Raw genomic sequence first — 24126 nt, forward strand, 5'->3', positions numbered from 1 at the left:
TCTTGAGTCGCAGTTTTTTTTAATTTTCTTCCGATATGCGCCTCTGTCCAAGAGTAACGAGCGACGGCCGACAACTTTTTCCCAGCCAGCACGCTACCACGAATGATGTTCGTCATCCATTAACGAGACTCGATTTCCTTTCACTTTTTTCGACCGGTTTCGTGGCTCGCGGCGTACAATATCGTGTATTTAATTAGTATACTTTATGGACGAGATTAAACCGAGCCAGAAATCGACGGGAGGCTGCCACCATTTTGGTACCCGTAATTTATCACTAATCTTAAGCTACGACCGTGACCGATTAATACAGACTTACATCGATAATCGAACATTGGACAAAATTTAAATATCGTGGGCAGAAACCTGTGTCTGTTTATCAATTTTAATTCGAAACGAATCGTTCCTTACCTTGATGAATAGTTCAATTAAGGTAAAATTCAAAAGATGAGCGAGTTGTCTCTAACACCTACGATGAGCGATGGACTCACTTTCAAATGACACTTGTGTTGTATCGTACTGCACATATATTTTGCTGAAGTAAGCTAACAATTTCATATGTTTCTGAAAATTCTACACCCGATATATATTTAGGATAACCGTTATTTTCAGCCTCCCTGGCCTTTTTATGACTGTTAGATAGCCAGGTACTTAGAAGTGCAAGTTCTGTTGCCGTACCTTGTTACCTGGTCAGTTCCAACCGTCCGTCCGTCCGGAACCACCTTTTCTACTTAAGAATACCTTTTCTACTTTCTACCGTTTGCTCTTTTAAATCTGCATAATTATTTATGCTGTATACGGGTACGTTATGTTTACCATAATTTCTTCAACATATTTCTACACGCGAGCATTTCTAAATTTGAAGGAAATAATCGAACTTTAACCTAGAATCCGTGCAGTACTTCCTCCACGATTTAACAAAATTCGTGACCAGTCTCAGTCTCTATGTTGATTCTCAGAGCTTTTATGTTTCCAGGCAGGTAGAGTCGGCGTTTATCGCGTTGCAACAATATTTACACGGCTTGATCAAAATGCGACACCCCCTGGAATACTCGCAGCATAGTCGTAACGTCGTCCTGCATGTAAACCTGCCATAATCCGAGACGTTCCCTGCGACTATTGTTGAGAATATTCGAGGTATAGCGCGTTCGCGAAGTAATCGTACACGAGGTGAAGGTTATTCCGCGACGGTATGCAAATGGGAGACGCGGTCAAAGAAGGGAGGTGAAATTTCGTCGAGTTCGACCTTCGTGGGATGCGCTGTCTGAGGTTCGAACGACCTCGGTTTCTATTCACCCCAGGTACGCCTATGTAGGTGAGTCGAAATCGTCTGACCCGCGTGCACGCGACGACTTTCCCTTCCCTCGTTTTATTGATCCACCCTCCTATACAAATAAGCTCGAAGCACCCTCTCTACGTACTAACTTCCAAGGAAATCCACCTCGTCGACTGGACGTTCACCTTCTTCTTCCTTCTCCTTTTTTCGCCCTCTTTTTCCCCCGCGTTCCGTTCCCTTGGAATCACGATCGTTCCCTCGGAGTAAAAACGTCCGCCTCGCGTTCTCGCAGGAAATAAAATAAAAATACGCGGCTCGAAAATAATGTTATTGTCGGCGGAGCGAAACGACTTATATTGGTTCCCCCGTCGCTCTTCAGAACAAATATCGCGAAACAGTGGAACTTCCATAGAAGTCTACCCACATATTTCCGTCCATCTCGCTTTTACCCCTGAAAATCACAAGGTGATGCAAAACTGAAAACAATGCCACGGAGACGAGATTGTTTTTAACTTAACTGCAGAGCCCACTCGTGGATTCGAAACGAAAGAAGTGAAAGATTATTAATTTTAAATAGATTATCCATCGACCAAACAACAGTATAAATTATTGAATCAAATATCCTTGAATTAGAATGAAATTCCTGACCTCGAGTGCGAAATACACTGCGAAGCTAACTAATTTTTCAAAGGAAAAGTAGCTGTAATATAAAGTTACCAATGCGACAGAATTATTTGCTTCGTTATCCAGAAGAAATATCACGTTTTCATAGAGATCTGCCTACTCAGTTCTCCGTTTCCCCAGCTTTCGCCTTTCCTACAGCGAAAATCATAAGGTAACGGAAAACGAAAACAATGCCAGCCAGTCAAGATGATTTACATTTACCTTTGTGTCGCCTCCGAGGAGTGGGAATATCGCGAAGTGTTAAAAATTCAATGGAAACGCGCCGTTGCGACCGTACACCCACCTGCGATTTTCACTTGTTTCGAGAATCGCGGAGCCTCACTTTGAGCCAAACGACGCGTCGTATTTATGCGAAAGCGGACAAAACTGTTCGCCTCGCGACCGCGACTATCGTCGTTAAATCAAAATGATTTACGCTGCGTTCCACGTGGCTGTGCGCGATAATAGGTATCGCAAAGTGACAAGAGCCCTTCGGCGACGCGTACTACGTGTCGAGGACAGTTCATTCGTCGACGTCAGACTGGATCTCGACCGCTGAGTTTACAGGATTCTTGCGAAAGTAATGCGGTGGAAGATATACAGTTGGGTGCAAAAGTATCCAGGAATCCTAACAAGAAATTGGGCTCGATTATAACACTTCGAATTTGAAAATAGCGCTATGTAGATAAGCATAGGAAGAATAAAAATGAGTCCGACAAATATGAGTGAAGTGCTTCATGAGGTAAGACTTGCACTATTAGGCAGAAACGTTAAAAAATCGATACTAATACACATTTACGGTATCAATTTGTTTGATCGAATTAGAGAACCGGCGCAGTGGAGGGTTAAACGTACTTAAAATTTAATTAGGTGGATTTAATACTAATTAAAGCAACAAAGCATTCATTTCGAGAGTGGCTACTTTTGCATTCTACTGTATATTTTCCCAACGAAATAAATGAGGGGCAAGCCAGCCCCCATTGTTGGGTGTTGCTAATTAATGTCGTAGGTTCACGGTGACCGATCTATTCTAGTAAATTACATCGACCGCTGCGGACCACTTTTGAGCGTTAGTGTATTACGTCCGAGATTTACGTCTTGTTAACGTCACGGTTTAGTTGCTAGCCCGCGCTCGGCCCGCAGACTTGCGGACACCGCAACAAATCATTCTCAATAATCCACGCGCTGGCTCGTTTTATGCGTATCGCCCCGTGACTAAATTTAACCGCGCAATTCCGCTTACACCTAGCCTTCGAGCCGATCTCTCGTCCCTGTGAATTGTTGTGACTGGTTAATTGAATTGAATTATGCGCCCCTCTGGTCCTGGCCGCGGTAATGGCCCTCAAACTGTTGCAGATATAGTTCCTCGAGCAGTTGGAAGTCTTGTCTCTCAAGCTGTTACAAATATTGTTCCTCGTAATGTTAAACATCTCGTCTCTCGAGTAGCTACAACTATTGTATCTCGAGTTGTCACAATTCGATCCCAATCGAGTGATAACTCGAAGGACCCGGTAGCTCGCTATTCAGAAACGCTAACGCCCAAACACGTGTATCGATTGCGACCGAGCCCTCATCGAACGACGCTCGTGCCCCGAGCATTTATCATACTCGATGTTTCTTTTGTCGTGTTCATACGTTCGTTGATAAATTACAGGAAAAAGGTAAGGAAGAAATTGTGCCGACGCCCGTGAAATTTTCCGCCCGTTTCCGAACACGTGTGCGCCGTTTCACGTTCCTGTACGCGTATTCCTTTGTTCGCTGATTCCCTATTTTAGAGAGGTTTTATGCAGGATTTACGCGGCCGCCCTCGCTCCTGGCGCGGGTTCTTAATTAATGCTGAAATTTTCCATTGTTACTCGATAACCTTTTATTTGTAAGCGGTTCTGGCAAAGAATTATTTTCATATAGTCGCATTAGTACGTTCAAGCCGAGTAACTTTGTTCTTAACGTATGAAACAGTTGTGAAATAGTACTACTATTTTTGCAATCTCATTACATTTGGGAGAAGACAGATTGACCTGTATCGAAAGAGAAAGAAGTCACGTACATAGTATCTGGGTACAGGCACGGAGAGACCAATAAGATTCTCATGTTTTCCGAAATAACAAATATGTCTCGAGTAACGTACTCCTTCCTGCCGTACATCACCTCCTCTGTTTCCTTTGAGCCAATAACTGTTTCGCCGTGCACTTCGCCTAACTTAACGTGAATTTATTCGCTTTCAGTCCGATCGAGAATCTTATTCGTACCAAGTATACAAACTTTGACAATTTACAAGGTTTATAGAACAAAGGAAAACAGAAAAGAAAGCAAAAGCAAGCGATCATTCGTTTTATTCATTTATTTTCGTTGTTTGCATTGGAAGCACCAACGACGTAGTTTTCACGCGTAATAAAAAGGGCAATTGCTACCTCTTAGAAGTAAGCATCGCGACGCCTTTGAAATGTACTCACTTCCTCGCCCCTCACGTCCCTGTATCGGACCCACTTTCCCAGCTTCGGTCTCCAATACTCCAGCATGTAAGCTTCCGAATATTCGACACCTTGGCCGTTACCAAACCGGCCTTGAGTGCCTGTGGCGGTGATCATGTGGACCGTGTGAAGATCGATTTCCAGCCACTCGCGTGGCTCCGTCGTGATCTGCTGCTTCGGGCACCAGGCTCCTCCGTGGCTCTCTTGCCTCAGCCTGCAAGAATAAATATTTACTCTCGATTTACCGTCTTTTATTTTTTCCTCCCCAGCCTCGATCTCTCAACGAAAAGCGTTCTGCCGACTCATCGCCCCGGAAAACTGTAACTGTGAATCGTTCATAGGGAACCGACTGCGAACTCCGGGATAAACTGGTATTTTTTCGGAATTCCGGAGAATTTTAATTTTAATTTCCTAGAATGAGGCCACAATACAAAAGGAACGTCCAATTATCCACCAAGACGCATCGATAGTCGTGGATAGCAAAATAAGTAGAAACGGCGAGCCATAGTCAGACACGCCAGACGAGTGAATTCCGGTAGCACGCGGATTCTCAATCTTTTCATGTTCGATTTTCTCGACTACGAAGCTCCATATGAAAAAAACGATATTCTACAGTTTTCGTTCGTTTTTTCAAATATACACTCAATCACGTAAGTATTCGCGCACTCCATATCTATTCAAGAAATTGATCTAAATTAATGTCAAGCTTGATGTTTTCAAATCAATTTTTATTATAAATATATATACATGTGTAAAGCCTGTTCATGTATATATCCATAATGAAACATTTATTTGAAAACATCAAATCTATCATTTAATTTAGACAAACTACTTCAACAAACATAGAAGGTACGAATACTTATGGGACTTACAGTAAAATAACCATGTCCAAACAGTAAAATAATCTCTTGTGCCACCAGTGCCTAGACACCCTGCACAAGAGGACCTAAAAATCACCAGAGATTTCTCTCTGTCTTCTATTATACTTTAAATGTAAACTCGCTCATACTCATAGTTTTACATAGAAATATTAGCAAAAGTGTCGAATAGCTTTCTCAATCCATTCGACCAAACCATGCGAGTACCATGAATCAGCGGGCATGAGACTTGATAAATTTTCATGATGTTTTTCCTCCTCGTATGCAGACGCGGCGATTGACGTGCCGATAAAAATCTTCGGATAAGACGAAAGCGAAAAGGATGAGGGTATAATCGGAAATGTTACATCGTCGCAGAAAGGAAATCGTATAAATACGTGATCCTCCTGGCGGCTGATGGGTAACCGTCACCTCGTCGGGGCTATACGGGGTGAAATTATAATTTATCGATCGAGCCACCGGATGGCATGAATTAAAGATGAGCGCCGGCACCGCCGCGAGAACGACGCACGGGGAAGCCACTTCGAGCTGGCTAATAATTGTATTCGCGCATACCTTTCGCGGACTCGTCTATAGCATTAAAAAGCACCCTCCCCTTGGTCGCGATTGCCGCGAAAAACACCGAGGAATGTCGGCACGGATTCCACGGATCGAGTAGAAAACCCGGGAAAGAAAGGGAATCACGTCGAATCTAATCGCTTCATTGGCTCGTTTGACAGCTCACTCTCGGTGCTCATTACCATTTCAGTTCCTCATTAACCGGTACCTCTGCTTATAAATGTTTTACAGCGAGCCAGTCGCCCGCACGTACGCGTGCTGCTTGGATGAATAGGGTTACTATTCGTACACGTTTCCCTCGGCACATTTTCTTTAACGATCGATTACTAACGCGCCACTTTACTTTGAAATATAAAGATGACACGGGTGACTGCTAACGTGTACTTCTTAATTTACCAATGCATTTATGAAGAGGCATCCAACCAGAGTGTTCCAACATCTTTCACTTGACAGTGCTGGTACAAACATACTAAATTTTCGGCTGAACAACCCAACCACATCCCTTTACTTTGCTCGACTCACAACGCATACAATTTGAAAACCTTGAAACAGTTTTACACACATGACACCCAAGAAGTACGACGTCGAGGTTCGTCGTCGCAATAAAGAGGTGAGGTACCGGCCTCTAAAGCGTCAGAATTTTAAGTGTACCTTTGACGTCGGAGGGTAGTAAAAGCGGTCGAGCAAAGCGTCCCCGGAGCGAGCCTCCTCGATCCAGAGGTCGTCTTCCGAGCGGGTAAAGAACGGAAAGCAGGGATGAAAGCGAACCGAAGAAGAAAAGGGGGGAATCGGTGAGAAAGGTAAATAGGAGGACGAAGTGAGACTGAGAGGGATATTCAGCCCAGCGAAAGACCATAACTCATAGCCCATTAAGAGAGCTCGAACTGCCTTGGCTGCCACTTTGATACAGTCCAGGGCATCAAAGACATTCCGCGAGCGCGCGCGCCACCCTGCACCGCGATAAATCTCGGGAACGGACGATTACGCCGACTTCAGGCTGCAAGCTGCTACGTCGGCGGAATCGCCGAAAGCAAGATCCCAGCGACGACGAAGAGGCCGATTATCGAGAGGAATGGTTTGTCGAACGCGAACGAAGGGAGTCACTCCGTGAGCTACGCCTCCTCAGACGCGGGGAACCGTCCGGACGGAGATGATTTGTTGCCGCCGGCGACAGGGGTAAGGGACCCGGTTCTTTTGTGACCCGGTGCACCCAGGAGTCGTTTGATGAAAATGTTCTTCCGTGAAGGTGCCGGGGCTTGGACCAGGAGCGACCGGGCTCGAGCAACACGCGACCAGTGGACGCGCGAAGACAAACGACGCTGTTGCTGGAGCGTCGGAGGAACGCGGGATTTATTTTTATGGCCCGTGCGTGCCGGTGATCTCCTTCGCGTGCTCTCCGAGTCGCTGAAATTGGCTAACGACTAAGTGAATTTTTTAGATATTGCGAAGTTCGTTTTTTATTGTATGCAAGATGTGGTGGAATCTATATGTATACACTCAGTCCCATGAGTATTCGTACCCTCTATGTCTATTCAAGAAATTTGTCTAATTTAAATGATAGATTTGATGTTTCCAGATCAATGTTTCATTCTAAATATGTACACGAGTAAACTTCGCACATGCGTGTATTAATAATGAAATATTTATTTGTAAACATGAAACCTATCATCCAATTTAGATAAATTTCTTCTATCGACATGAAAGGTACGAATACTTAAGAGACTGACTGTAAATTTTCATTTAAAAATAAAATGAACTACCTGTGTAACTACCTATATTTTAAGTACGTTTCTATCTCAGGTATCAGCATACCAAATAAAATTATTTCCCATGCAGAATTTCTAAGGGTGTTTCCTCGAAACTGGAAAATTCATGGTAGAATACTGGCCAAGGAGATATTGGTTCCTCAAGGGTGTCTTTGTCGAAGCTACCTCGAAAAGCGTGGAGAACACGTAATACGAGTTAGATGCGCGTATTTTAGGGTAAACGGAGTCGTATGGGGTAAATAGGGTATTCACCGGGAAGCCCGCAGTATCAGGAAGCCATGGAAATACCGTTGAAGAAGGTCTAGACGGTCTACTGGTAAAGAGTTCACAAGCGACGTTATCGGCGTTGCATCGAAAAGGCTTTCCTTGCTTTTATATCGTAGCTAGAAGAAAAATATCGCGATAGCTTCTTACGCGTTAAAACTTCAATTACCATTCAGACATTAACACCCTCTATCAGGGAAGCCCCCTCGGGCCATAAACACGGGTAGGCCTTCTTAGCGTTTCGGTAAATTCTGCATTCACCTACAGTGGCGTTCAAAAGACTGGGACCACCCGCTGGCACCTCGGGAGTTCGTAAATGTCATCCTGGATATTAAACAAAGTTACCACAACAATTTAAAGATGAAGACAGTGGTACTCGTGATTTAGTTATTATGAATATTCATTTTTTTTTTCGAGAATCTTCTTTGAATAAGAACATCACTGAAAGTTCGCAATAAATCTCTCAAAATTTGATTACCAAAACAAAGTAATTACTATTCCTCTTAGCACCGTGTCAAGGACCATAAAGACAGCGGTTCCAAGACATTCGAATGCTAATGTATCCGCAAAGATATTCTTCACGACGACTATACAACTATTTCGGGCGACGTTATCGAGGAATTTAAAAATCCACTCGAGCGAAATGTCGCGATTAAACGATTCGCGAGCGTGTGGTCGTCGACGCCATGGGTGGTCCGATTTGGAAGATCTTATTTGGGTACACTACTTGGCTAGATTTCTCTTTCTGAAATGGTAATTAGCTGGCACGTATAATCAAAGGAATACGCGGAGGTCACGTTAACGATGCTTAAGAGCTTCGGAACGTTCGATACAAATGGCTCCGCATGCGGGACATCCCGCGTCATTAATCCTCATTGCGGCTTGAAGGCCGAATTAGACGTGCAGTTTAGTAGTCGGTGATTAATACGGTGACCGCTTGGGTCCCGATCGTGAGCTATCTCGGCCGTGGACAGGATGACGGACAGGAAGAGGATCATCCGTTTAAAGCCGTAGAAAGCATTCGGAGTCAGAAACGTTATCGCACATCAGGATTCGGGGTTTTCTTTTTTCCGTCGTCGATCACCACCGCACAATTGCACCCGCATCAATCTCCCGCCGCTTTTTAAAATGTCCACCAATCGATATGCTGACAAATCTTTTCTCGACGGAGACGTTATTCGTCAGTGATAAATATATTCCGATACAGAAACCTATTAGTATCTCGTTACTCAAATTAACGATCCATGGCCAAACGGAGACCATTTTTGCTTCTTAGGAGCACACTGTACTCCGAAATTCTTGTTGAGAATTCGTAGACACTGCACTCTAATATATTGTAAAATAAAAAGTGATTGGAAATAGAAATATTTCAGAGGCGTAATCATGATTTTGATATAAAAAGCTCTTGTGGCCATTGTTACTGCGTTTAACATACAGAAATTATAACTTGTAGTCAAATTTCATGACCCAGGATGTCGATAATAATTTCATCAGACGAGCAGGGGTGACGTATGAAAAAAGTTTGAAATAATCTGAAAAAATTATAGAATTAAAATGAGCTTGACGTGAAATTTTCAGGAATTCGCACGCCTCGGAATAATTAAAAAATTGAAGAGAAGTTCAAGTACTAATTAAAAGGATTTCAACGTTTCGTAACATTTTTAACGATCTAGGAAAAAGTTGGGCGGGTTCTTTGGACGGAGTTCGCAGAGTCCTTTTCGAGAGAACGTTTCAATTTATCCCCGAATAGGTCGCTTAACGAAGCGCGCTGATTTCGGGAAATTGGATCTCTGCACCGCGGTTCTCACAAAGGGGTTAATTTTATCATATTTCCGAATGCGTATTGCATCGCATCTGCATAATGCGCTCCATAAACGAGACGGTAATACACGATAATTCACTCACCGTCCGTGATGTGGCCCGACGTTTCCGCTATCGAAACTCGAGCTCGCTGTGATGTCTGCATCGGGAATCACACCAGATTCCATCCCCAGGGGTGCGATGCATTGTGCTGCAAACAAAGGAAATTGCTTTGATTATATATACGTCTATATTCGTTCAGCGCTCTCTTTTGCTCGCGAGGAGCGTGATTACGATTCGTACGTTTCGATTGTTCGCCGCAATTGTAACGCTAATTATAACCCAGCGTTGCGATAACCTTTCGGAAAGAACGAACACGGAGCTGCGAGGGGTATATTAAAATAAATTCAAACACGGAACCTCATTAATATTTTACAGTAACAAGAGAATTAATAAGTACCAACACAGTTCGATAGAGTGTACTTTGGTCTCTTAACGCTCGAATGGTTATCCAATATTACGTTTCTTTTTGTAGGTAATTAAAGATTGGGGGCATCGTAATGAGTGTTGTCTGCTGTGGCGCAGTAGAAAATACTATTATAAGTAAGAGAATTCATTTTCATGTATAGCGATATTTATTTAATGTACTAAATGTAGCGATGGGCTACTGTATGTGTTAAAAGGGCAACAATTTAGGAAAACTATAACCATATGTCAGGATACGAGTTTCATACCGCCTCGACCGGACCCTTCCTGCGTCCTTCTGCCCCGTCGAGGAGTTGGGAAAGCACCATAAAAACATAGGTCAAACAGGTCTAACCGTTTCCCTGCTCCTTTGCATACCATTCGAAACAGTATATGTTGCCACATGTGTTGCATATGCCAACAGAACCATCCAACGATCCAGGTCGGATACTACCGCGAGTCCTCGTCGTTATTTTCGGCGGGACGCGGATTACGGTTCATCGAGCTTTCATTACACGTCTCGAACGCCGCTTCCTCCCAACACGCAGTTCCCAACGACTCGCGATTATGGCCTCGGATACGTCGTACTTTTTCGTCGGTGTGTTGCTGCCCCGCGATAATTGCGATACCGAGAAACGCTTTCCAATCGCGAGTCCGAGGCGAGAGAAACATTTTCGACGCTCCGAAATTACACGTCTGCGGCTCCTCGGCTTCTCGTACGATCGTGAAACACGCGAGCCGTCTCGACGCCGACGTCGCGCAGCGTTTTAAAACAGCCATACCATCGCCAAATACTATATTTCATCTCGACAGTAAGGTTATTACATTCTTTCCTATATGCATTTGGAATATTTAAGGCAACAGCTGAGTTATTGGGTTGAAAACACTGAGATTCAGACATTTTATTGTTCGTACTTTAATCCTCTGTTTCATTACCCCAACATGTTCTTGAATATAGAATTATCTTCGTTTCAGGCGTGGCGTAAAATCTGTCTTGACCTCGTGACAAAGAAAAGTGAAAGAAGAGAAGCAGAACAAGGGAGGAAACAAAGGAGAAAAGGGCTTTCCATGGCAAGACAAGTGGGCCTTGTCAGGTGGCCGAGTTGTCTGAAGAATCTAGATAAGACGTTACTTCTTATTTTTCAAACAAAATTTCGCAAGTTGTCGAATCAACTGTCAAAAGTATAATACACTTGTACGAGTTACTTCGTGACACTGTCAATGGGGAGACGTTCGAATAACAGAGTGTACGTGTAAAAAGAGATTTTACTGTATTTTCAAATACAGATTATCAAGCGAAGCCTGCCTTTGACACAATTTCATACGGAGAACGATTGAGGTATATAAGAATCACAAATCTTTTCCGAAGCGTCCTGTATTTACGTGACCAAATATCATGACTGGGAGTAAAGCGGACCGTTGACGGTTTTGGAACAGGTTCAGGAAACAGCTGTCGTTGGCTGCCATTCCTGGCGGCCGAATTTATCGAGTTTGCCGAACCGTGGATGCCTTCGTTCGCGATACGGTTTCCCGCTAAACGGTCGTATATTATTTTCCTATTCCAGGGAAGTCCGGTTCCGCCCCGTTCGGGTAAACAGATCGTCCGCTTTGATGGTCTCATCGACGAAGCTCGTTTTTATACCCCTCCGCGTGCCGGTGGCGTTGCATACAGATTTAAACCAGCTCCTCTTAATCCTCAATTAGAATGGCCTTTATCGAGAATTCGTCTCATACTCGATGAATAAATAAAGGGACATGTTAAATATCGAATCGAGCAGGTACTATATCGAATCAAGGTGTTGAGATTCTACAGTCGATAAAAATAAATTGATAGCGAGTATGTAGACTGCTACTAAAAGGAATGAAAATATCTTTTTAAATAAACTCTCGAGAGCTTTTTATACGAATGTCTCTCCACTCATATAATATCGACTAAAGTTTATACTCAAGTAAATTAAATTAATTTCTTGGAAATGTCACAATGAATAACTATTAAATCTGGTACAGACACTTTAACAATATTTCTCCCTCCCTTCTGCTACCTACAGCTTCGACCATCCGTTTTAAAACGCCATTTCCAAGTGCACAATCCGTTAACTGTCATCGTTTCCATCGACCTGTGGCTTAGCAGCGATATTGTCGATCATGCGATCGAAATTTACGGTTCGGCTGCTTCGTCGATATCCGTTTGCTTCGAGGTTTCCCTCGAGACTCGCCTGGTCGCGGGAACTAACGATTCCACGACCGCCCGCGACGTGTTTTTCATTTCTTTTTTCCTTTTTTTATGCGAGATTAAAGTCCTAATCCGCGCGATGAACTTTCCTCGTAAATAAATTTTTAACGAGATACATACACGTATCCGTGTAAGTCGCCGCCTCGTACAAGTTTTACGACTCGACGGCCGTTTATTTCTGGTAATTAACTTCTCTAGATGGAGGCACTTGTTCCCGGGAGTTGAACCGACGACCGTACAACACCGTTTTTGCGGTATGAAATTTCGCCGTGTTGGTTTTTCGCTCTTCTTCGCCGCGACCATCGGGTGAACGCCGACGCTGTACGACAACAACGCGACCCTTTCAGCGGAGATACTCATTTTTCCATTTCCGTTTTCGCTTCCTGCAACGCTTTATTTGCACGTGATCAAGATAGGTATAAAAACAAATTGCTGATAGTTAAGCGAGGAATATCGGAAGTCGTACTAATTCTGCTTATGCACCTGAAATTCATTTTAGAAATGGATAAATTAGAATTTATAGAACAGATAATAATATTAATGATTGTCCTGTTTTGTATAAATAATTAATAAATTAATTCAGACAGGAAGTAATTCATACAGGAGCCAGATTGGATGCTGCGCGACTATAGGACTGCTCGTTTATTTGGGGAGCGGAAGGGGGAAAGGAAACGAAAAGCACGCGACTAGAGAAAAGTTTTACGAGAGTGATTAGAGGGAAACCCGGATGCGAAGGAGCCACAGAAGAAACGAAAATATAAACTGGAGATTACGAGACACATTCGAACAAACACGCCTGTCTTGGTAATTCAAGTGTAGATAAGAAAAATAAAGCTAGAGATTGGACACACCACTTGTGTCTCGGGACACGAGAGTAACCATAACACACTCTGCTACTGTTCCTCGACAGAAGAAACTTCCAAACATCGAACGAACTCGAATTCGGGGAGGTAAAATTTCCTCCAAGTGGCGCGAACTCTTCAAGACGAGGACTCCGACTCAACAATCGAGAGCTTCGACGAAACAACTCTATTTCCTTTCGATGTAAAAATACTTGAGAACGTTCGAAGGCAAATCGGTTGTTTTCGATCACTTTAGAGTAGAATTATAGGAAAATCAATCGACCATTTAAAGGCGTGGATTCTTAGAAGAGAAAGATATAACAGCTGTGCAAGATCCAAAGAGACACAGGGCAGGGCCCAGACAAAAATTTCCAAATATCGACTCCGTAGTCAGGATGGTAGGGATACTATTGTCGAGTCATCCCTACGATAAACGTTAACGTTTCTAGTTCAGTAGTTCACCCCACCGCGAAGGACCCTACAGGAACAACGCAGGAACTTGTGTCGCCCGGTAGCCAGGTTCGATCCTCGTATTTATAGACATCCTGGAAAAGAGCAGAGAAACGAGAGAAGAAGAAGTAAGTTATGCGACGTTTGGCCCGCCCCAGCCACTCATTCGGCGACCATAACTCTCGTTGGAGTGACAGCTCCGAACGGAAGGGTGTGCGCCGCCCTCCATCCGCGAGAAGAGGGAAATTGAATGCCTTCGCAACCCCTCCACGCGACTACTCTCTTCTGTCCTCGCGGTGGCATCTGGGTCCTCCTTCTTCCACTCTTAACCGCGTCACTGTCAAATTGATAACCGCTCCTTCCTCCCGGGACAACTTCTCCTCGCAACCTCCGGCTGCCAGGAAAGCCGCGGAATGCGCGTCGAGGGCGACCGACTCCCCTCTCAGGTATTATCGTCGCGGGACAAGTTGATTTCGTCAATCTAAATAATTTATACGAGACCACGGAGACGGGGAAAGGATATACGACCCGATAGGGAATTATTACTAGTACTGTTAGTAAATGATAATAGCTATCCACAAATGAAAATTTATATTTACCATGGTCTTTTAACAAATTCGCGACAGCGAATAATACCGAGTACTGGCGAAAATAATACAATTCTGAAGCTTGACATCGCAAATTTATATCGTTAGGGTGAAGATGAAAATTACAAAATACGTTTTGAAATATTAATGTTATAAATATGTAATGTTCAAAACAAAAAGATTTTCATCATTTTTTTCATAACCAGGAATAGCGAATGTGTTAAGAAGTCGATGAAAAAGTAGCTTGACGTTTCCAGCCTATGGATTCTCCTTAAAGAAGAAACAAGCTAATTGTTTAAAAAAAAAAATGCCACCACGAGTGTCAAAGGCATTCAACGGTGATAGTGACAAACAGAATCAAAAGCTCCACGAAAGTCACCGTAGATAGAAGAATTCTACTAGGTTTGTAGCAGATTTACTCAGCCAATTAACAGTTAAGTTTCTTAGACAAAGAGTAAAGTTTAGATGTGATCAACCCCTTATCTAATTATCGCGAATCGAGACGGATTCGTTAACAGTCGTCGCTGGCGCCAGAGAGGAAGCATAGAGCGAATTAAGCGGAAGAGGCAACTGGCTTTACCGGCGGTAAAGAAATAGAAAGACGGCGAGAGATCGGCTTATAAAGCCCGAGCAACGAGAATTTTCTATCTCACCGGATTTAATAATTCCAGCTTAGCCCGCCTTTGTTAACTCCGCAATTATTATTAATGACGATGTACGAGGGTCGGCGGTCTGGCCTCGCCGTTCCCGGTTCCTCTCGCCTTGTTTTCCTCTTCCGCGGGCGTGAATGTAAATTAATTACTCGTCGGGCCTTTTGCGAAAAACATATTAACCAACCCCCACCTTATTACGACCACAATATTACGGCATAAATCACGACTCACTTACGGATTACTATTTTTCACGCTGGACGGAAACCAACCTCTCGTCTAATCGAAATCTCGAAACCTCCACCACCGAGCACCTCCAGTAGTCACTTTGCTCCTTGAATTATTATAAATCATGTCCGTCGACAGATTTGTCCCTCGAACTGCTACGGACCTTCCTTAAGATGTTATTCTTATTTAAAATAAATAAAATATACATATATGCATCATTTATGAGGATTTTAATGTAAATATGTATTTCATCTAATAATAAAATTGATTTTTAAAAGCAAGGTAAAATATACATTTTTAAATGAACAAAATATACGTATATATGTTATTTATCACATATTGGACACACTGCCTCTCGAGTCACAAAATTATCCTCATCGTCTTCTGAGACCGATCATTCGCGTAAATTCATATCTGAAAAATATTCATACGTTCTTTCTCCAACAAAAATTACACTTAGTTCTTTTTTTCACCTGCTATTCCCACCATATGTCTATCTCTGGCCCAGACCATACGCGGAGTCGTTTTCCAGAGGTATGGATTTCGTCACAAGTGTACCCAGACTCGCAACGCTAATAGCCCTCGAACCTCAGAATTCTGGTTCGTATAACACGGAATTACTTGGCTAAACGTTACCAACGAGCGGGAAAACAGAACGAAGAGCGAAAGCGAAACCCCTAATTGCTGTATTATGACAACGCCCGGCGCGTTTTATTTACTTAACGGAATTAGCGGGTGGACACCTGGCCGCCCTGTTTTCCCTATTCCACTGCAGAGTTGCGTCTCTCATCGGGGCCAAGTGAAATTAGAATGAATGTTTGTAAGAGCGACGACCCCGAAGACCTCGAGGTTCCACCTCCCCCCTGCCGCGCGCGTTCACCCCTTTCGAGAGTGCCGCGAACACCGAAACACAGTTTTCCTCGGTATTGTTGGAACCAGGGGAGCCATTTTCGTCTCTTCTCAGGGAAAACAAACAATCGTTGTAGGCAGAAGACAACGAGATCCAAGACGGCGCATGCCCAACGTTCTGGCGCCAGGACGGCTGGAGAAACGGAAGTACTACTTTTACACGACCCCTTCGTCCCCACCGCCCCTCTAGCCGCAGTCTTTTTACACCCTTCCCCTATAACCGACCCTTTCCTACCTCCCCTTAGGCGTGACCCATCCCCGGGAGTCTTGAAATCACCGTCTCGAGTTGCGTGCAGTGCTTACTCCTCGGGGGTCGTGGCTGCAACCCCTTTTGTAGGTACGTGCCTCGTGGCGAGCATGTGTTACGGTCGCCTTCGTGGCCTGGATTTATCAAAAGCAAGCCTCGCCACGTCGCTCCCGGGCGAGAGTTATGTTTCTGACCTCGGCTGCTTGGAATATCGCGACGGTTTCTGGAGCTCGTTAATCGTGACATCGCCGCGACTTTGATGTCGAGCTATGCCCAGAGCGTTCATAGCTTAGACGCGGTTCGATTCTACATAGAAAAGTAATAAAGCAGCTTCTAATAACAGTTTCTGTATTTTCAGGTTTAAGTTTCTACTTGGCCGACTGCGATCGATGCTTTGCGCCGAGGTATGTCTACCAAGGGTGTTGAGCGTTGAGTTGATCGAATGTAGGGTCGATCGACGCTCGTGGATAATATATTAAATTTGTTAATGTATTTTTCTGCCACAATGTAATGTCACAAAATCATACCGAAATTGAAGCACGTTTGGATGATTGTGTGAAACTTTTCTTAAAACTAACTTCTTCAGGGTACGTAGGACTGTGGTAGCGTAGTGGAGTACAAAAGTTGTGTGCGGTTTGTGCTGGGTAGAGGTTTATGGCCTTACCTGTGATCGTTTCTTGGAACGCACCAAAGAGAAAACAAATAAACTCGAGAAACTAATATCTGTAATTTCGGATTTTGTCTAGCTCGATCGAGCTACCGAAATTATGAATTCTAATGCGATAAATTAACGAACATCGGAATTAATTCCACCCTCGAACTCGAGTTGACCTTCAAGAAAGGTCTTCCTCGACGATGTTCCTCCACAATTGTAACCGGAAGGCAGAACACCGAGGGTGGTTTCAACCCTTCGAGAACGCACTCGAGTTCGGGATATGGTGTTTGCTCTCGCGGCCTAGACTTATGAAAATACAGTTCCAAAGGGCGGATTGACGGTTGCCCTTCGAACCCGAAAGTCGAGGATTATTACACTCGATGTCGCCGTCGACGTCTGACAGTTGACGTCTTTTCAGCCCGTTGAGGTCGAGACGTGTCTCTTGGAATCTGCCGGAATTGTCCTCCAGGCTTGATACACGAAGCCAAAACTTGGCATTGTATTACTACGTTCAAAACTGAAAAGTCAGTTACACTGGATGGTAGAATTATTAAAGTAACAATCTTCGCAATCACGGAGAATTATGTAACACGTGTATAGTCCTGAATGTCCGCTGTTAGACACGTGAATGGTCCTGTAATGGTTTGGGCGGCCATATCTTGGCATTCCAGGACCATTGAGGGTATCGATGGTCCTATTACTGCTAGTATTTGGTCATTGTAGACGATCAAGTCCATACTATGGTCCACGCATTACTCGACAAGGATGCCCCAAGATGATAATGCTTCCCTAGTCGGCACAGTTACCTGGATTACATATCAACGAAATTGGTAGTTTCGACCGCAGGGTTCAGCGCATTTCATTTCATTAGTAAAGTCAAAGTAGTAAAGAACTTGGAAGGCTGAGCCATCACGCAATCAATAGTACAAGTGCAATTATAAAAATAAATGCGCTGAGTCTGTGGGATTCAACCCCTGTACGGCAGCGTGTCCCAAGCCCCTATTAATAAAACAGTACACGGTATTTCACAGGTGTTCCTTCCCTTATTCTACCTATCCACTCGACAAGTACGCCTATCCAGTACTTACCAAGCTACTTTGATCCAGTATTTGACGTACACTATACGAAGTGTTACAGTGAACTGTTCTGCGTAACATCGCCAGAGACGATTGTATACCGAAGATTTATCCGAGAATCGTTAAACACGAGAAAACATTGGAACTGTTGGCGGGCTCGCGGCCCGTACGTAAACCGACGCTTCTGGCACGTGATCAAGCTTGACGAGATGAGGGCGCGAACGGGGTAAGAAACAGATGTCGGGACACTCTCTTCGCTTGGGAATGTTTACGCTGCGAGGACTTTATATACGAGAGACATACGATGTACACGTGCACCGCGGCCCCTTTGTCGTGCCTGCAATTCGACGTTTAAACAAACTCCGCGAAAGTAGAGCTGCAGTGTTAATGACGCCGCGTCCCGTACAAAGAGATGACAAATCGCGACGATCACCGTGGCGTGTTGTGACGGCCGTCTGTGCGCTGTCTCTGGATGCAAAGGGTCTTAACTATCCGTGGGGGTTCGGAAATAATATCATAACCCGAAGGCATCGATGCAATCGAACCTGTCGCTGAGGACTTTTATGCAGAAGACCCTGTACAGTACCGAGTACTTCGAAGGCTGAGACAGGTGGTGTTTTTAAATCTACATCAAGACTGACAAAATGGAGAGATAGGTAACGGTAAGAGGGTTGTAGGAATATGAGATCCTTGAACTTGGAATATTGGTGAAGTAGAGTAAAAGAACATTTCTTGCCACCAACCGAGTTGAATCATCTTTCGAAAGATAAGGAAACCGATTCAGATCGATAGAAACACCGATGGTTCCAGGTATCCGCGTGATGCATTCGTTTCACGTTCAATGCGACTGACTGGGCGCAATTTAAAAACGACTCGAAATTCCTGGGACTCCTAAGATGCCATCCTTGGTGAAATTCCAGGGAACCAGCCAGAAATCAGCAAGGTATGCCGGCCGCGTGACGCGCCATAACGCTTTAATTGTCGCCCAGTTATGTTAATACGCCGACAATTTCATCAGTGGCATGCGCGGACCTAATGGATCCGGGGATAATTGGAAAGGAGGGGTCACGGAGGTTCGTGGGAGGTAACGGACCGATGACAATGCCATAACGCAAGAGGGTTTTCGCGTAACGATTCTCCACCCTGGGCACGGTCTCCCGGCTCGTCCTGGACGTGTCGTCGACAATATGCACGCTCTCGTACAAGCGTACACGCTCCATCGCTCGACACGTACGTGCGCAAACGCGCCTCGATTTGGATGTTATTGTTACCAACATTTGATTCGGTTCGCATGTCAACGTTTGCACGTAATTACTCTAACATCGTTACTCATATCGGATGGGGACGCAATGCAAGCTGCGGTGTACCAACTGCGAGCATTAGTCCTTTATCTGTTACCCGATCATGTTCTATCTATTTTTATTTTCGAGTAAATAATTTGCTTAATACTAAACCCACCGCCGTTCGTTTGAAACTATTTCTACCGTGGTGGGGCGAATGACTAATCTTAAAGACACTTTTTTCAATGAAATGCAAAAATATTGTACATGGAATTGAATTGAATAATGCATTAAATAATTGGATATAATTCACATATTGCATATTAGAAATATATACTAGAGTTTGAAAACGGTCGTTTGACCGGTCGTGGTAGGTTTAGTGTTAATAGTAAATCAAGGGTTGAAAGTGCAATTTTTGTTTAGCTTCGAGGACGTAAAGAATTAGGAAACCGAGAATGAAGAATGTAATTAAAAACTCGAAGAGAAAAGAATTGAGTGGATTAAGCCAGGCATTGAACGCATCATTCTCAAAATAAAGCCACACTGTTTTTCCCTCGTTCCCACGAGCGAACTGTACTCGATGATTCATGTAGCTGGGGTCCGCAGCTCTTTCTTAAGTGAAAACAGAAAAAAACGGGAAGAACTTTGTACGAAGAAGTGCTCGGTTGCTTTTTTGGTCGGTGTATTCATAAGCTGTAATTGCTTTGTAAACTTCCTTTCCCAGTTTCCTACTTTGCCTTTAAACACAATAAGAAAGGGCAGGGAGATCAACCGAAGCGTGCGCCTACGTTTTACGCGTGGAAACATCTTTTTATTTCCCTTGAGAAGAGAAATCACGGTTGGAAACTCTTTGCAATAATTTATTACCAAAGAAAGTGCAAGATCGATTAAATATAAGGGTACAGGTTTCCCAATCCTATCTTACAGTCTTTAAGATTGGGGACCACTGATCCACCCAAAAAGCATCAATTCAATACGATTCTGAATCTTATTTTTATCTATAATTCCTATTCTTTGCTGCAATTTATTACCAAAGAAGGTGCAAGATCAATAAAATATAAGGGTACAGGTTTTCCAACCCTATCTTACACTCTTTAAGATTGGCGGCCGCTGATCCACCCAAAAACCATCAATTCAATACGCTTCTGAATCCAAAACCAAAGCGCTCGACATTTCCAGTGTAGCATTACAAACCTAGAATTCAATTTTACCCTCAGCTGAAAATCTCGGCAGTGCATGCATCCCGTGTTTCCCAAGCGATCACGCGGGGTCGTCCATGTTGAAGCGCGCACGCGAAGCGAACACGGCCGTGTCGCAACACCCGTCGTCGCGTGGCGTTGCACCAGGTTATCCACGGACCCGTGCATACACGCTCAAGAGTTCTCCTGGGGCACCGAATACGTGAAATCCAAACGCGTGTCCCCTCTCCGCGCGAGTGCGTGGACGCGCCTCTGTGTGCAGGCTGGCGCTACGCGTGCAGAGCTAGGCCCGCGCAGACCGCAATCCGACCGACGTACAACATGTTTATGTATCGCAGGCAACATTAACATTGCAATTTATGCGCGCTTTAACTGCCCCGCAGCCCTTCCAGTCGGCCCTCGTCCTCTCGACGAGCGGCTGGCCCGCTTAACACGACCGCGAATTTACCAACGCGGTTCGACGCACAAGTTCACTCACCGCAGGAGGGCCGATATCTCCCGTCCCCCAACTCTTGCGTTGCTCTAGCTTTCGACGATCCGTGACACTATTTATACTTTCGTCGATCGCTGCTTATCGTTCCCACCCGCTTCTCTCGATCCGAGGAACTTGGGGCCCGAAATGGAACTTTGGTTTTAAGATCCTCTCTTCGGAGGATCTAGACATTTCTTGGCGATTTGGGTGTTTCTTTATGGTCTCGTATGAAAACTAGAAGGTCTTCCCAAAGTGGACCCTTAAGGTGACCAGAGTTTCCCATTTCTTATTATCCTAGGCCGGCATTTTGAGTGGTTGAAGTGTGGCAGTACACAATGGAAGGAACGATAAGGAGCTAAAGGGGCCTTTTGTTTCCCCTAGTAAAGTTAGCTAACTACTGTAATGAAAATGCCTTTTTTCTGTAAGTGACGCGTCATGTGTCACCGCAGACATACGTTTCTATTATCGAGTCGAAAGTAACGTATACAGACGTGTCTTCTTTTCGCACGTCCGCGAAGTTAGGAATAGCCCATGGGCGAATTTGTATGCGTTGGATGCACGTTCGTAGACATGCTCGGAGTTAAACTCGAGCAGGGAATGGATACGAGGGTTGTTCAGGGAGATTTGAGGTTTTAGGCGTGACGGAATCTATCGCTCGCAACCCCTTCTGAATTAGCGCTGCTTGTGCCGTGATTAACCAAAGAGGTGGGACTATATTGTGCAAATTTTCCATTTACCTTTCATACCTTTCACAACTTCCGCTTCTAATCAAGTAAAAGTGTCACATGTAAGCGACAGTACACCTATGGATGTGCTGTCGAGGTGAAGCATATAAGAACTGTATACAAAAATTTGGAAACGAACATTTGACCGGTCGTGGTGGGTTTGGTGTTAATTTCTCTAAGAATCGAATTCCCGCGGGGATGATTACCGTGACCGGTGGTTGTCGTCATAGCCCTCTCGTCGCGATAATATTTCAATCCGGACTCCGGGTTCGCAAGAACGCCTCGCGTTCTATCGAGAATCGGTCGAGGAGGGGCAAAAACGCTTCCTCGGTTCCCCGCCCAGTCCATTAAACATTCTGCCGCCTCGGTGGGGATTTATTTCTTTCTAAAACTGTTATGTATAACGGCGGTACATAGACTCCGAAACATGTAACCAGACCGAAACACCGACCTCCATCCATCTTTCGGAGGTTCGCGAGGGCTGTGGGGTGCAAAATACGTTCTCGCAGACGCGGGTTCGAGCTCGATTTCACGAACGAGTACCTGAAAGCCTTTCCCGGGCAGAACTCTTGGCGGATACTTTGCAAGTTTCTCGACCTGTTTACCTGACACGAGGGTGACTCGGGGCTGCCGAATACCCGTGGCCAATGGGATGGAAAGCAAGCGGAGCGGAAACCGAGCGGAGGACCGTGGTTTAATGCGTGGCAACATCGACGCGCTACAAGAACGGAGGGCAACGTGGATACCTCTCTGTTTTTATCGGCCGTCCCAAACGGGGCGAGAGCCTGTTACCGCCGCGAGAATTATGGTCTCGGATGTAAACACGTATTTCTACCTTGTACGAAACGGCTGGCCGCGATCTACCGGGCGCGCAGTCGACGTGGAACAGCGGGGGATCGATTTTCTGCCAGGGACGAACGACGCGCGCCGTCGACGACAACGTCCCCGACGAGCTTTATCGCGCCCAGGATTCGCCAAAGTTTCGCGGAGATTGACGGTTCGACGATCGCGATTAGTTCGTTTTTCCCAAACTCGGTGTCACGTCGTCAATTACGTTCGATCACCACTGGAAATACGACGCGGAAGAGAGAACGCCGGAATATTTGAATAGCGGCGAACTTACGACGCAGGTACACGACCTGTCCCTCTTCGAGGTCAACGTACTTTCGCAGGGTGGTAAAGGTTACCTTTGCCATGCGCAGGACGTTAACTGTAGACCCTCGATCATTTTAGGAGATGGTCTGATCGAGATACTTACATATGTCTATAGATCGTCCTCCGGAGAAACAGAGGTTCAATAGGTAGAAGATGAGGCACGTCTGCAGGTAGTCCATGGTGGCGTCGATGGATGGTCCGCTAGCCACTGGTCATCGAACTCTCATAACCGCTTCTGCAAGAACACCAAAAGACAAACGTTACATTTACGCCAAAGAACCAAGAATTTATGCTATGTTCGAGAGAGCTATGTTTTAGGTCGTTGCAAGCGTTTCCTGTTCGTCATGTTTCTTAAGGACTTGTGTTCTCGCGACAAAACCGCTCTCAATGATAATTGACGCATCGTGGGCCCACACACAGCGACCAGAGAGATATTAATTTATGGGCCAGTGTCATCGAGACTAAGGGGCTGTTGGACGTTAAGCCTGTATGCAGGAGAACCGCATAAGGGTCACGGGCGTTTCACAAATTAGAAAAATGCCTTAAATATCGTCATTAATAAATTTCTGTCTCCACGTACAGAATTAACACGTTGATTGCCACATGAATATTTCTGTACAGTTTGACAAGAATAAAATTTTGTTTGAAAACAATTGAAACCTACACAGTCTAACGTTTGTCTTAGTACTTATTTTTATAATGTTATCAAAATAAATGAATCCTAACCAGATTTATTTTCCTTAACATCGTCTCATAAAATTATGTTGTTTAGTTGCATGGTAAAAAAACCCTGTCACCCATATATGGGTAACGATGGCTATGAATGTGTTAAATGTTTCAGACAACCTTGGAAGGAGAATTCAAACTATACTACCAGTCTTGGTACCCGACGGTGATCATTCTTCGAGTACTACATAATTACTCGACGCACCTCGTGTAGATTTCCTTGCAAAGGAACGAAGACCTTCGACGACGCTTACCAAGCAGCAACAAGAAGACAAGATTGTAAAATCGCTCGAACGCTGGTAATTTCGTTGTCGGCTGGGAGAAAGCAATTAAACGTAAGGTTCCTTGGAAGAGCGCCCGCGACGGGGTACGGGGAACGAGGGCTAGGAGGAACAACGCAGAAAAACAGAGGCTGGAAACGGCCGTTTCGGGCTCCCCGTGCTTTTCGCCGGGGTGAAATGGCGCGGCTCTCGTACCGGACAGATATACGACCGGTACAGCAGCCGCGGACAAAGAGCTACATTCACGCCACCAGCCATTACGCGTCATTATCG

General features: G+C 44.7%; 1 protein-coding gene across 2 annotated transcripts in view; it reads right to left on the reverse strand.

The window, feature by feature from the left end:
• Positions 1-24126, reverse strand: part of LOC128872919 (discoidin domain-containing receptor 2-like) — a 138611-nt gene that overhangs the window by 16230 nt on the left and 98255 nt on the right. For both annotated transcript variants that reach the window (XM_054116106.1, XM_054116105.1), the window contains 3 exons: positions 22950-23081; positions 9779-9884; positions 4390-4621 (listed from right to left, as the gene is read on the reverse strand). In XM_054116106.1, the coding sequence (XP_053972081.1) occupies positions 4390-4621; positions 9779-9884; positions 22950-23025 (414 nt within the window). In that variant the 5' untranslated portion in view covers positions 23026-23081. The remainder of the gene's footprint in view (positions 1-4389; positions 4622-9778; positions 9885-22949; positions 23082-24126) is intronic.

This window comes from Hylaeus volcanicus, chromosome 2 (assembly GCF_026283585.1).
Source record: "Hylaeus volcanicus isolate JK05 chromosome 2, UHH_iyHylVolc1.0_haploid, whole genome shotgun sequence".
Lineage (NCBI taxonomy): Eukaryota > Metazoa > Arthropoda > Insecta > Hymenoptera > Colletidae > Hylaeus > Hylaeus volcanicus.